The sequence below is a fragment of the Cygnus atratus genome, chromosome 3 (assembly GCF_013377495.2).
Source record: "Cygnus atratus isolate AKBS03 ecotype Queensland, Australia chromosome 3, CAtr_DNAZoo_HiC_assembly, whole genome shotgun sequence".
NCBI lineage: Eukaryota > Metazoa > Chordata > Aves > Anseriformes > Anatidae > Cygnus > Cygnus atratus.
Genome location: NC_066364.1, coordinates 669,071 through 684,699, shown reverse-complemented (window position 1 = coordinate 684,699; position 15,629 = coordinate 669,071). Strand labels below are relative to the sequence as shown.

Here is a 15,629-nt window from a genome sequence, read left to right as displayed (position 1 = left end):
ATCAGCGCTGTGAGCACAGCTGCGATGCCTCTTCTGGGAAATCAGCACCTCCAGGTGCCTCTGAAGTGGCTGCGCGCTACAGCACGTGGTGTGGGGAGCGGAGAGGAGGGGTTGCAGGTCCGAGTCCTCTCCAGAGGACGCAGTGGGAGAGCCAACGTGAGTGGAGCACTGCGGTGGGTGGCACAGGCCCTCCGGGAGATGCCCCCCGTATGTGCGGAGCCCTGCCGGCGGCGGGCCAGGAGCCAGCTGGGGCAGGCCGGCGTGGAGGGCATCACTGCTCCGAGGGCACCCCCTCCAGAGTTAGGAAGAAGTGGGGTGGGAGGCTTTCTTCAGGCGGCTGGAAGAGGCCTCCTACACAGGCCCAGTCTTTTTTGAACAAGTCCCCCAGTCCTGTTTCCTATCCTGAGAAATCCTGGTTATTGCAGGAGTTCCAAAATTACGCTGGGAGTTCCGCCCTTTTTCCTTTTGATAGGGAATTCAGCAGATTGAGTGGCATTGGTCTGAAAATCCATTTAGGCAAGGAGTTAACAACTACACCTCTCTACCACGTTGCAGGGGGAGGAATTTTGTTTTGTTCTCAGTTAAGTTAATGAACAGAATGTCAGCTGAAGCAGGCCTAATATCTGAAATATCTCGCTGAAGGCACCGTGAGATATTTTTCAAGGATAAGATTGTGTCCTGTGAGGAGATATTGATGGCTTTAGTCACTTGCTTTTTCTGAAAATTAATTCAAAGCTGAACTGTTGTGAGAGAAGAGGAATGTCTATTGAAAAGAAAAGGGAGGGAGGAGTTGAGACTTGAACGAAATTTGAGTTAGGTACCAAGATTTGCTCGGACAAGAGTGGTGGTCAAGGCTTGAAAATAATGAAATAATGGATCTTTTCAGACTTCTGCTATCAGATGTAGTAAAGTCTTGTTTTCTTTTTTTGGCATAGTGCCAACTTACTCCTTTGAGGAAACTACCTAAGAGAAAAGACAGAAATGAAGTAGGATAGCTGAGGCCTTTACCTTGTCACTAACTTTATAACCTTTAAGTAGCTCAAAATAACAACAGAATGTATTTTTTTCCTCCCTTTGTTTAGTTTATTTAAACAGAAGTTAAAAGGGTACAGGAATCACCATTCTTCTTCATAGATCTTCCTGCAAGTGTAGTTCTGGAGAGATTGCTTCTCTTCTGTAGAGGCAGTATTTAAAGCGTGTTCTGAGTTCACGTTAGAGAAATAGCATACTGTATTTCTGATGCTTCTCAGCCTCAGAAAGGTTGAGAGCCTTTAACCTCACCATGGAGTGTGCAACAGCACCGTTTGCATATTAACTCGTGGTGAAGGGGGAAGAGAAGTCACTTGTTTACCTCGTGGTGTCTCCATCTGGTTGCATGTCTGTTGGTGACATTAGGCCATGTCGCCACTTCAGTGCCACAAGGCAATATTTACTTCCAGTGATTTTACTCCTCACACTTTCCATGTGCGAGTGTTAAAGAAGCATCTCATTTACACCAAGAAGTATTCTAGAGGGTTTTCTTAGATCTCCTCTAACTCTAATAATGTGTTTTCCCCTTCGTTGTATTTCCCATAGCAGTATAGATGATCAGTCCTGTACATTCAATTGCAGTTAATTGAACTTTTTAAATATTCTTTTTCTCCCTTTACATGAAGTTTTAGCTTTCTTAGTAGTTTTTCACTCTCTTCTACTGTTGCTGTTTATTGTCGGGGATAAAAATTTGGATTTCTGCTTGGGAACACGTTGCTCAGAATTCAAGCAGCCGTTATCCCCTTCACACACCTTCCTTTGCCCCTCTGAGCCACTAAGTTAGCTTTCTGCCAACTTCAATTACAGTGGATTTACACCAAGATCGCCACGCTGTGGCCATTTAATATCATTTACTGGAGGTGCTCTACCTCCTGCCTTTATTGCTATGAAATGTGGGATGCGGGGAGGCCGCACGTGCGTCCCTGGGCCAGCAGTGAGCTGGCAGGGGCTGCAGCTGGTGTTAGCTGTGCGAGCCTTACCCTGGCCAGCCTCGGGGCTGTGACTTGCTTCCCTCCTAACTTCATCCTTCTCTTGCTCTTTGGTAACAGGAATAACACGCGTAGCTGTTTCTGCATGCCGTACGGTGCTGAATGGGCTTTTTTGTGCCTTCCGTAGAGACAAATTCATTTTCTCCTGCTGATATTATAAAATGATGCCCCAAATATGCCATCTGTTCTGATAGCACAGCAGCTTTGTTAGCTGAAATTAGAATAAAACATTGTTTGCATTATTCCTGTTCTATGTGGTATATTCAGGATATCATACCTTTTTAGTATGCTGTCAGTTACTGTACAGTTTTTAGTATAAAATGTTTATTTCAACATCAGAGTTCAAATTGAGGAGTAAAAATTTAAAGCAACTAACAAAGCATAGCAGAAGAAGAGAGATGTATTACAGTGAACAAATGTGTTTTAATGGAAGAGATTAACACTTTTTTTTCAGGACACATGGGATGAACAAGACATTCTAGTCTCTTTATTTGTGCACTTTTCATAATTCTGCAAGAAAACTTGATTTCTAATAAGACACCTGTTAACAATTCTGATTTATTAAAAACGCTTATGTTAACAGCACTGTTTTTATGTTAAATAGTATTGGTAGACCTTAGTAATTAATGGTTATGCATTTCCTTCCTAGGTCTTTTAGTATTTTTGTTACTTCTCACTCTGTATAGTAATTACTTACCATGTATTTTTTTTCACAGCGAGGGCCATGGGAAGTTGACGGTATTTTCGGTGAAATCTATGTTAGCAACAATGTGTGGTGGCAAAATACTGGACAAACTAAGATGTAAGTATTTGCAAGCAAAATCAAACTGTTCTATGAAATATTTTTTTCTGTTATTGGTCAAATGTGATGAAAGCTTACTTTTTTTTGCATATTCAGCATTCTTTATCCTGAAGTGAAAATTGCTGTTTATTTTTTTTGTAGCACATGCCATCTGCTGGCCAGACAGTATACTGAGTTTGTTACTGAGTAGGCTTTACAAGTGCACGTAATTATTTTAAAATGCTTTGACATTTTACATGTAAAACTTCAGGCCTGACTTTTATGATGGTAATGTCAAAACTTGTCGTCATGTCCTCTGTTTTGGGGTCACCTGGGGGGAGTTCTGTACATCCTCTGCTTCAGCTGAGACACTCTCAGCATTGTCTCGTTATGTCAATTCCAGCTTCTTTGTTCTTATTTTTTTAACTCCTTTTTATTCTCTTTTCATCAGTCTTAACTTCTTTTACCTTGTTTCTATGAGCCCTCTGCTCTATCTATAGAGAATCATTGCTATCCAGAAACATTGGTTTTGTCCTGTAATAGTAATTCTCAGCTTCTGTCCTTCTCAGTGGCAAGGCATACTGTTGTTTATTGGATTTTTTTTCTTTTCCATCCTGAAAAGATGGGAAGCTAGTCTTATTGTCAGTGGCAGATTTTACTGTTCAAATGTTTGTCATTTTTCATCTCACCCTAAATTTCCTTTATGGAAGTTATTTTATAATAAATCATTCCTTCTGATCTCCATCATTGTTATTCACTCTAAATAATTCTTTAGACTTTTTTACAGCATTAAACTTCCTTATTATATTTTCTTTAAAATTAATTATACAAAATACTCGTGTAATAAATTAAACCACTTGACAAAATCTGAAAAATAGTGAGAAGCCATCACATGGACATGTTAATAGTAGAGTTGCACGTGTTTCAATATCAGCAGGTGCTATTTTTGCGCCTGGCAGTAAATATAAAACTCTTTAAAAACGAAGCTGTAGGTGACTAAAGTTAAATAAAGAGGAGAGGATGGGTGTACGTTACAGAGGAAATTTAAGGCTTCTTTAAGCATTTTTAACAAATGTAAAATAGATAAAGTATGCAAGATCAAACACTGGTAAAAACATATAGAGACTATTTCTTGAGTAAAAGGTTACATTTTTGGATCCCATTAGGTTAAAGTTTGAGGAGGTTACAGTAGATAAACAGTTCAGCATAAGCTTGGGTCATTAAAGGAGCATTATTTTTATGTGTAAGCAGGACAATACTGAAACATAAAGCAAATGGTAATAAGTGATCTTTTAATGGAAAAGTCAATTAACCACTGGAATTAAATGTTACAAGAATCAATAAACTTTTGATGTTTTCAAACAAAGCTCAGATACCATTGTGGAGGTTATGCTAAGCTACAAGTTACTGATTGAAAAGGTGACTAGGTAAGATGCTTTCACCTGAAGGACATCTGATTTAATAGTCTTATTTCACAGATGTGTCTAGTCTTAAAACTTAACATTTTGATGTACCATTCTGTCCCCCCCTCCTCCCCCCTCCTGCTTTTCTTCATACCATTTGAAGCTCTCTTTCTTTTTGCTAATTATGTTGAATCCTGTTTCCTTTGCTACAGTAACCTTCTTTGTAAAAATTTTTAACTGAAATTCATACCAATCGAAGGAAAGGCTTTTGAATGCTTTCACTGAATACTGCTATTTCCTGTAGCTTTGTTATATTCTGGTCATATCTTATCAGCTGACCTTTAATTTGCATTGTACTCCTGGGATCTGTCCTCCAGTGTCTGCTCTCTCTATTTTCCTAATGCACTTTTATCTGGATGTGGAGTGTTGTTTTCAAAAGAGCGTGTGGCTCCTGAATTTGACATCTTGTTTGGGAACCAGCACTTCTGTCTTTTTTGAAATCAGTGTTAAAGCTCAGTTCCTCTCCTTAGTGTTTTCAGTATGTCACTCGCATTGACTCAGTTGATGTTGTCTGTTTTATGACAGAACCCTACCTGTTGACCACACCTCTTTGCAATCTGTTTTGTTGTTCTGTCAGGTATAATATTTTACGAATCAACTGTCAAAAATAAATTTCTTTATTCATGCCTGTAACCATAATGCTGACTTGCCACTGCTTTATAAAGTCATGGCAGTTCCTTCATGTGCACCTTTGGCTGTGGCCATTCCTGTGTCACTTATGGACAGTCCCAGGTCCCCTCATGCCCCTGTTGTTGTCTCTGCTTAGTTGGAGAGAAACCTAAGGACTGGAAGCTCTACACTGTTAATCTCTGAAAAGTTCACGGTGCTATGGCAAGGTTAGACACAGAGGCGGAGGGAGTATCGATGCTTGCTGCTTAGGGATCTGGTTTACTGGGTGACATTGGTGGTAGGGGATGGTTGGACCAGTTGAGCTTTGAGGTCTTATCCAACCTTAATGATTCTGTGAACGCATGACTGACAAAGTGATCCAGGAAAAGGAGATTTCAACTAATTAGGAGTTGAGATATAGGAGCAGAAAAACCTATGCAGGAGGGAATAGCTTTCTCTAAACCAGGCCGTTCCCTAGAATCAGGCTGTTGGCTTTTCAGACAAGACAATAGGACAATTTTTTGTGGAAGATGAGAGAAAATTAAAAGTGTAATACAGGATAGTAGGCACTTGTAAATCTTCTGAGGGCAGAGAAGTGTCTTATTGTTAGCAGAAAAAGTTCTTGAGTATCACTAGGAGTCAAGAAGAGTAGTAAAACAGCTGAACTATTAACTGTTTTTCACCTGTCTTTCTGAAAAAACTCTAAAGACCAAGAGATAGGAAAAAGAAAAGTAATGTCAAATTTGGAAAGAGTTATGTGGGGAACTGTAGGTCTGTATACCTGCCACACTTCTGGGCAAGCAGTTGGTAATAAAGAATAGAATTAGTTGACTCAGGGATAAATAAATCCTCATGGGGATGGGGAAGGAATGGCTTTTGGGAAGGACTGTCTTATAAAACTGTAGGAGTTTTTTAAAGTAAAGGGAAAAAAAAAGAAAAGATGGGCAAAGGAGTTCTGGCTGATACAGGTTTCTTGAGTTTCTGAAAGGTGTTCAGGAATGTCACTTATCAAACACTCCAAGACATTAAAGTTTTAAAGGGATGAAAGGTGAGGTCTTTGCATGTGTAAAAGATGAGCTAAAAGGAACCTAAAAAACAGCAGTGAAGATCCTTTTGTATATTGAGATTGTTGGATAGTGCTGGACTTGAACTGTTTTAAACATGTCATAAATCTGGAAAAACACAGTGAAAGGTCACAGTTTGGTACAAAGCAAATGAGTGTAGTAAAGCTAAAATAGGCTGTGAAGAGTTGTAATATCATCTGACAAAGCTGAGTAACTGAAATAAAATGGTAGCTGAATTTCAATGTTAATTTATGTAAAGTGGCACGTGCTGGAGGAGTAAAGTGCAATCGTAATGTCATGCACAGAAAGGTGAGCTAAGGAAGTTGTTATTGCTCAGCTGGGAGATCTTGGAGTTACACTTCTAAGAAAAGGTTGACACTGTTTAGTAGTGGTTAAAAAATAAAATGTTATGAATAAGGAAAAAGGACATAACAAAATAGAAAGGTTAAGGCTCTGTATAAATCCGTAGTGTGTTTATACTTTGAATGAGTACTGCTCTTGTACCTGTCACTCTACCTTTTCCAGATCTGCTTTATCTTTTCTGAGAAGAACAGCAAGGTCACCAAAGGTAGGGCAAGCTTTCTGTATAAGTAACAACTGGCTGTAGAGCAGGATTCTTCAACCTGGAAAGAAAAATGGTGGTGAAAGGATAGAGTTCTATAAAATCATGGCAACATGTTAGTGGTGAATAGAAAACAGCTGCTCCTTTCCCCCTCAGTACAAGAACTGAAAGGCATTAAGTGAAATTAGCAGTGACAGGTTAAAACAACAAAAAAGAATGTTTCTTTAAACTTTGCCAAAGGATGTTTTCCGTATCAGACTCGCATCTCCTGATCGCTCCTTGAACCAATTTCACTGACAGCAAATACATCAAAGGTTGCTGAGTGCAAAAATACTAAGAGTGAGTGGAAGAATATTCCGGGGAATGTGCTTGCCTTAGCCATCTGCTGTTGGGACAAACAGACTTTTGCTCTGATCTGCCTCAGCTGTTCTTATATTCTTTATTTCTTCTGTTCTTTATGAATATGCTGCCTTGTTTTTTCCCTTTCCTGTCTTTCCCACCTGTCTCTCTGATTACTGACCCATTTCACCACTGGACGACTTCTGTTTCCAGTTTACTCGTTCCCCCGACACCACCGCCTCCACTCCCTTTCCTAAGCAGGCTGTCAGCTCAGGCTCAGCTGGATCATGAGGCTTTCTGGAAACCAGGAAGTTGTAAATATTTTTTTCTCATCTCATAATTTATATGAGTGATAGTAATTTGGTTTCTGTACTTCCATATGTACAGGCTTTCTTTCTAAATTCTGAAAATGTGGACAAATGGTGTGTGTTTTCAGACCATACAGTGTCTGACAGTACATATAAAATGGAGTTGTTCCATGATACCACTTTGCTCTCGCTGGAAAAGATTATTTCCTGTGACATGATGCTACTTGTGAAGGAGTTGCTTTACATGGTGTGCAAGGAAGGAGTAATAAACAGCCTATTGCTATGGAGTTTATTTTTTAGCTTTTTTTTTTTTTTTAAACCAAAGCAGTACCATATTAAAATGTTGAAGTTTGTGGATTTGGGTGACTCCATTTTGGCATTCAAGCATAGTGAAGTAATTAGTGTTTCCTTCCATGTCCTTTCTGCAAGGGAATTGCGAACAAAACTTGACTTTGAGTAATTTAAGACTCCACCCTGCTCATCTTAAGGGCTGGCCAGCTTCTCTAATCACTATTTCCACCCGTATGGTGCTCCTTGGCTGCATTGTCTCAGTAGCTCCTTCCTTCCTCCCACCATCTGGCTGATAAGCCTTTAGTGCTTGCTGAAGTTCACCCTAAAAATTCATACAACAATGTATGCAAAATACTGGGTTTCACATAATGACAGCCCCCAAAGTTAATCTGCTGGAGGTGAATTAGCCTGATGGTGGGCTTTTGATTTGGGGGAGGGGGCATTTTGTTTTTTTGGAGAAGTTTGTTTTCATCCTAATCAGTGGACCAAAGTAGCAGTAGTGGTAGTAATATGTGGTTTCTTGTGATGTCACATCTTTTCAAACAGCACGAGCTCAGTGTATGACTTTATACAGGCCTTCTTACATCTCATTAGTTTATATCAAATGTTGGAGTTGCCAAATCTGTTCAGTCTCTGGGTGACCAGGATGAAAGCCTGTTAGTGGCAAAAATGCACGTGTATACACACATGCCTGTACTATATAGATGCCTCCAGTGAATGACCATACACGCTCAGTCTATCTAGTGGCTGCCCTTGGATCCTCTCGTCTCTCCACTGTACTTAGGGCCTCTCCAATACCAAGCTCTCTAACCCTCATCACTAAATCTTCCTCCAAAAACATCTTTTTCTGTGTCCTTCATAACATCTTTGTAGGTGCTGGGGTGCTGTTATTAGGTCTTCCCAGTGTCTTAACCTTTTCCAGGCTGAACAAGTGCTGTTTCCTCAGCCTGTCATAGGATAAGCGCTCTAGCCTGCTTGACAATCCTTGTAGATTGTACCTTGTAGACCGTATCCTCAGAGCTCACTTCAGAATGTCTTCCATATTATGTGGTTCTCAACCATTCAGTGATTCTGGTGTTCCCTAGACTGGGCACAGTAGCTAGAGGAGGGGGGTCTAACAAATGCAGAGTGGAGGAGGATAATCGCTTGCCTTGATCTGCTGGGTGAGTTCCTGCTCAAGCAGCTCAGGATGCTGCTGGCCTTCTTTGCTGCCATGGTATGCTGCTGGCTTATCTTAGGTTTGTGACCTAGAGCCCCCAAGGACTTTCCAGCAGAGCTGCTCCCCAGCCAGCCAGCCCCCAGCCTGTATCGCTGCCAGGCTCTCTTTCTGCTCAAGGGCAGGCCGTCGCGTTTGTCCTTTCAATTTCATACACTTTCTGCTGGCCCGTTCCTCCGGCCTGTCTGGGTCCTGCTGGACAGCAGCCCTTGCTCTTAAGGGCCTAATAGAACCATACAGCGGTTTGGGCTGACAGGGCCCTCAGAGCTCCCCCGGTATGACCGCTGCCCCCAGCCCCATCCAGCCTGGCCTTGGGCGCTGCCAGGGACGGGGCACCCACAGCTCCTCGGGGCAGCCTGTGCCAGGGCCTCGCCGCCGTCACAGGGAAGGATTTCTCCCTAATTAACTGGTCTCCCCCAGTTTTGTGTCTGCAAACTTGACAAGAGTGCACTCTGGCACCTCTCGCAGATCACCAATAGCCACCTTAAACAGGACAGATCCAGCATTAGTCGACTTGTCACTGGCCTCCACGCAGGGTATGACCCCGTTATCCCCTACCCTCCAAGCCTGATCATCCAACCAGCCACTTATCCTTCTGGTGCTTCACCCATCCAGGCTGCGACATCCCCGCTGGCAGAGCAGAGTACTGAGGGAAACACAAGTAAAAAGCCTTGCTCAGGTTGGTGAAGGCATCGCCTTCTCATAGAAGGCCAGCTGGCCAGGTGGGATTTAGCCGTGGTAGGTCCATACCAGCTGCTCCCAGTCACCTTTTCTTTCGTGTGCCCAGCAATGTGCTCCAAGAGAGAATGATAGAAATCAGAGAATTTGCTCCATGATTTTCTCAGGAGCCAAACTGGGGCTGACTGGCCTGTATTTGCTTACATTGTCCTTCTGACCTTGGTATATATGTTGAATTAAGACGAGGAAAAACTGCAACCCTTTAAAAAGCACAAATTAATTCATTTACATTAAATTGATTTTTGTATCTCTTGCTGCTCTTAAACATAGTATTTAACAAATATTTCTTAAAGTTGTACAATAAAATTTGGCAACGTTGTAGGAATTGAGAGACAGGATAGACTCAGAGTCAAGACACTAGAAAACAAGGCTGCTGTGGTTTTTTTGGTTTTGGTTTTTGTTTTTCTTTATTTTTTAACTTCAGGCAAATGCCTAACAGAGAAAACAGTCAATTTTGGCAAAATTGTAAGCAACTGAAGAGATGCTCAAGAGAAATACTGGACAGGTTTATCAGATGATACAAGATCTGTTCCTAATGTTCGTAAAGTTTTACAAATATTTGAAAAAGGAAATCTTGAGTGAAATGAGCACTTTTATGTTGGTATTTTTGGAACCGAGCAGCCTTTTGGTGCAGTTCTAACTTTTTATATTCTTTCTAGTTTAAAAAAAAAAAAAAGAAAAGTTCATAGTAGCTTTGAATTGAAACTTTATATGAGAATTAAAGCATAATACCTTGTCATTGGGAAACATTATTAACATACCTGTTGTAACATTAAGGTGGGATCTTGAAAAATTCCACTGTTAGTCCTTGTTTAGCCTGAGGCTTTCTCTTGTTAAGGTAATTTACTGCCCTTCAAAAGGGGAGATGACTGTTTAATTATATCCAACTAATCTTTATCTTTTCCAATTTCAACCAGTAATTTCCCATGTGGAAGTTTCCCCTTGTAGACTTCACTTTGACTATAAAACCACGTTTTCGTGACAGCAAGATATAGGTTAGTGGGTTTCTTTTAATTTACCCTTGATGTAGCCTGTTCTATTTTATCTCATTTTTCACTTCTTTCCATAGCTTTAATTACTTTCTCCTTAAAATCACTTAAATCTTGCATGCTGTTGAAATTAGATTAATAGACTGTATTTACCCAGATGATTTTTGTACTTTTTAAATAAAAGTACCGTCATGTTGCAGTCGTGTTCTGCCAGTCCCACCTTAATAGATTTATTATTAGACCTTCAGTTTTTGGGAATGTGCCAGTCTGGAGTGAGTCTGATCTTGAATGGCTTAGGATTCTGGAGGGTTTGCTCTAATAAGTTAATTAGTTTCAGTTATTTCCATAGTTTCCATTTGTGTACATTATTCACCCTGATTTTTTTCATCATTCATTTTTCAGGTGAAACTTAACTTTTCTGCTTGGCTTAATTCTTTAAAATATAGTATTCTTTAATAATCTGCCTTCCCCCTGTCCTCAAATTCCCCTTCTCCCCCATTTTTTTGTCCTATTCCTAATATGCTTCATAAGATTATTTAGCAAGGACTTCAGACCTTCACTTCAAGCTTGTCCATTTAACCTGTGATAAAAGCTCCAGGTAGTTGTATCACCTGTAGACTTCTTCAAGGGCTCATTCATTCAGGAGTCTGAAGTCATTTCTCCAGTTTAGTGGAAAAATGCCTTTCTGAAATAGTCTTTTTTACAGACCTGGCTCTGATCACTTAAATTAAGCTTATTTTCTGTCAACACATCCTTTTTGATGATTAATTTCTTACGGTGTCTTAAATAACCGCATAGATGATTCAGGGGCTGTGTAGTGAAGAACTCTGGTATCTGTCACATCTTGGAAAATTTTAGGTCTTCCTAATATTACTGCTTTTATTAGAGAAATCTTCCTTTATAGACTAACCTGGCTCTGCAGTTAGATCAGAAGCCAAGCTTTACTGTTCGAGAGATTTGTATTTTCCAAAGAGATTTCTGATCCCATGACAGTTCTGGCTTATCTGTATGTAGCAGCCCTACTACTTTATATGACATCGTTTTCCTCCATTGCTGTCTACCCATCTCTTCCTATATTTTTACTTTTCCTGAGATGTAAGAGTTGGTAGCCTTCGGGTAGTAGCGGGGAATGGTTGGAGGGTTTGAGCCTTGTGGAGTAAGGGGGTAGAGGGACGCCAGAGCAGCAGGCTCAGGACACGACTTTCCACGGCGTGCCTGCAGCTAGGAGCGTGGCGTGGGGCTGGAAATGCCTGCAGAACTGCCCCCCTCCCTGCCACTGGCTGGGACCCTCCCTCCCTTTCTCTTTCCATGCACACACAAGACTGCTGAACATCTCGCTCGATCCTCTTTTTGGATTCAGAAATGCATTTAGTCCCACATAGCTAATTTAAAAAGCATCCCTTTTCTCATTAAAAAGCAAAACTTTTTTCTGGTGTCTAATAGAAGTTCTTATTTCAGTTTTTCAGCGCGTACAGAAACAAAATGAGATCAGATTTTGTCTTCCCCACTCACCCAGCCCATGACTTGCAGGTTTTAGCCTTGGCAGCAGCAGTCATTGCTCCCCAGTTCGGCCACTCTGCATGCTTCTGATGCTCTTTTCCAGCGCTGGGCGACTTAAATCCAACATGCTGCTGAAGTGCACTAGAGTTACCAGGAGTTCTAACAGTTTTGACTTTGTGATCCTACAACTTTTTTTTTTTCAGTTTTAGGAGGTTTCTGAAAGGATTTTATGTAGTTTTATTTTGAAGGCGTAAGGATGAAGACGCAGTGTCCTGTAACGATAGTCTTTTACAAGGCATCCTGGCTTCTGCTTTCTTGCAGTTACAGTTAGTGAACTGCAAGAGTCTTCTCTCTGGTTGAGATGGGATGGAGGAAACAGAAGATTAATATCATCATACGATATAAACATGTTCAAACATGTTCATTCATAAATTTTACCTTGACTGCAAGTAATAAGAAATAGTGTTCAGAATTTTTTTAACAAAAAAAAAGTAGAAATGTCTTGGGGAATAAATGAGTTGAAATTATTTTTTTTTCTTTTCTGTAGCAAGCATGTATTTACTCTAGGGTTTTATTATATTTTCTTACAGATATTTTCTCTCAAATATCAGATTCAAATGGACTAATGATATTTACAAAGTTTGATCAGTTTTTGAAAGAAGTTCTAAAACTTCCAACAGCTGTGTTTGAAGGGCCTTCTTTTGGATACACAGAGCATTCCGTACGGACGTGTTTCCCACAACAAGTAAGAGTTAATGAAACAGGATTTTTATATTGCTTGTTAATACAGTGCTTTCTTCTAAAGTCCACTGTCTTCTTTGGGTATAACTTGTATGGGGTTTGGAGGGAGGGGGATTGGTAATATGCAGTGTGTTATCTAAGCAATTTTAAGAAAGTCTGAATAAATCAAAATAATCCATCTAGGTATTAGGCAATTAAAGGATTTCACACAGTTTTAGTTTGTTCCCTTTTTGTGAACACTTTTGTACCCATCAGAAAAACAGCAAGGATAACCTTTTCCTTGAATTTTTTAATCTTATCAGTGTGTTGAGAGTGTTAACAAATTTCAACAAATCGATTGTTAGTTGGTTTAGTCTGCACAAAATAAACACATTTGTACACGTAGCCTGTTCTTTAAATCAGTTTAACTTTTGTCCTTGTTGGTATAGCTGCTGTTTCCAAAATAGTTCCATTTAATGTAATTTTTGGCATAAGTGTTGCAGTACTGATCTTAAAAGAGGCTTTTATCTCTATATACATTTTTGTTGTAATTCGCTTGTTCCATGGATTTGTTTCTAATTTGATATATAAAATAATATAATTAAACCTTGAATCTACTGTAAACACAAGCCTAGATAATTTTAGACCTAAACTTTAATGTTTAGACTCTGGTTATGACTGTATTCTTGGAAGCATTGCTTGAAGAATTTAGCTGTAGAATTTATAGTCACTTTTGTTAAATTTAAGTTAACTAGCAATTAATATATTTGAAGTACAACACACTAGGAAAGAGCCTTTGATGTAGGAAGTGATGAGGGCTCCAGCTCATCTGTAAGTTACTGAGGACAGAGTATTTTCTTACTGATGGTGTAATTAAGAAATGATTTTTTTTCTGTTTCAGTACTGACTGAGGCATTTGTGGGCCATCACTTGTTCCCACCAACCTGCCACCCTTTCTGTCAATTCAGTGCAAGCCATTTCTGTATGTAGGGGTATCAAGCTGATCAAATCAAATTTCATTTAAGGGACACCGCTGTTGAATATCAAACTGTGGCCTCGCTTTAGAGCTGTTGAGGTCAAACAGCGGATTCTAAGCTATATGTGCTCTGTCCGTTGTCTGCAAAGGGAAGCTAAATGGGAGTGTTTTTTCCTAATTTGTTCTGAAGACTACTCTAGGATGAGATGCCTGCTCGCCCTCTGGAAGTTACTATTTCTCTGTTAGCCATAGAGAAGCTACTTTAGCCAGCCAGGCTTTGAGAGCTGACGGAGATTTGTCTGACTGATGGCAATCTCATCGTGTTCCAGGGGAGGTGCAGTAACTGCCCATTTGCACGTTTGTGCTGGTTGCCTGCAGCATGTCATAGCACACTGACTTCCATGAACAAGAAAGCCAATTCTTCAAATTGAGTCACTTTCACAAATTCTTTTGTTCTAATTTTATTCAGCAAAACAAAATCTCTACTGTAAGGCAAGGTTGGTAAAGAGTGGTGATTTTCTTTGTTAGTCCTGCTACAGAGTGTGCCCCAAAACACCTCTCTCTCGTTTCTTTGAAAGCAGTGAAATGAAGTGGTCCTGGGAAGCACGTGAATAATCTGTCTCAGATTTGAATCGATTTTCTCGTGCCTCCCAGGTTTGAAAATAAGCTTCCCAGAGGTGCTTCTCTGATGCTGTTCTGTTACAGCATGTCATTTTGCTTGAATTATTTCCAGATGGCATCGATAAAGCCGTTGGGTTTCAGACTTTGGCATTTACATGATGGACATGTAAGCTACATCTGTACTAGTTAACTAAACAGTGCCAGGAGCTGTTCCATGGTCCAAAGATCAACTGGAATGGTCTGACCGCATCCATGCTAATAATCTCTTCCTTTCCCTCACGAAAGGTGGTTACACGGAAACTATTGAAAATGATTCCTAGCTGATATTAACACCAGATTGGGATGCTGGAATGATTTGGGAGACTGAGTGGTTAAATCAGGCACAGTTACACTAATATAAAACCATGCATAATTGAGTTTTAGGACTAGGAACATTCCCTGGTGTTGCTTAAACTACTGAGAGACAAATACTTCCTGACCAGCGATGGTTCCTTCAGGAGATGCTTCTTTGAGGTGCAAAAGGCTAATGATTTACTGCTGTCTGAGTGGTGAAAGGGCAGACAAGCAAAGAAGTGTCAGTGATTGTATACACTGCACAACTCTATTTCATTTCTTGGGTCACAGATGGAATAATTCAGACTTGTTGCCCATGCAAAATGGAGTTTATTGGGATGCTTTTGGCAAGAGCTGCATCCTTTATGATGGTTTCCAGATGTATATAGAGCTTCCAGTCATAATTTACTATTCAAGGTCAAATGGGTGCTTCCACAGATATGAGATCATGTCATACTTTTCTTAAAACTTCTGTTCACCTGGCTACAGTCCATCTGTTTGTCATAGAGATGCTGTATCGCCATGACATTCCCTGGCTTAGTCAGAATCTGTCTGTATTTATGGCACAGCCTATCCCACTATTGCAGAGGTGTCTACTTTATATCTCATTTACAAAGCAGTTTAATTGCAGTGTTTATACGGAGCTGTCAAGTTCCCTTCAGAGACTTGGGAGCCAGGATCTTGGCTTCTGTAGAGGTCAAGTTGCACGTTATTCTGTTGAAAATCAGCAGCATGAAGCAAACAAGGAGACCAGATGAGCAGGCACTCATCTGTACATACCTTGCTCACGTAAGGGCTGTGCTAAAGCACTGACTGACTTGGGCAGCATGGCTGGTGTGGCTGATAGCCGAACTGGCTGCTTAGCAGTGTCAAAAGGGTGGCCAAGATCTTATTACTCACTTTAACCAGACTGCAGGATATATCTATTTGTATCTATTAAACACAGGATGGCCTTGTGTATAAGGATGGTATAAGCACAGCCTGATGGAGTTGCAGATGGAGCACAAGATGCAGGACAGTCAAAGTTACAGGTGGGGTCTAACGCACAGCTGCTTGCTTACAGTGGTGGAACTTCGCAGGTCTCCCAGAGAAGCTGTTGAT

General features: G+C 40.4%; 1 protein-coding gene across 10 annotated transcripts in view; it reads left to right on the top strand.

Annotated features, from left to right (window-relative positions):
* Positions 1–15,629, top strand: part of DTNB (dystrobrevin beta) — a 199,798-nt gene that overhangs the window by 22,899 nt on the left and 161,270 nt on the right. For all 10 annotated transcript variants that reach the window (XM_050710129.1, XM_035568289.2, XM_050710128.1 and 7 more), the window contains 2 exons: positions 2,735–2,820; positions 12,469–12,623. In XM_050710129.1, coding sequence (XP_050566086.1) covers positions 2,775–2,820; positions 12,469–12,623 — 201 coding nt within the window. In that variant the 5' untranslated portion in view covers positions 2,735–2,774. The remainder of the gene's footprint in view (positions 1–2,734; positions 2,821–12,468; positions 12,624–15,629) is intronic.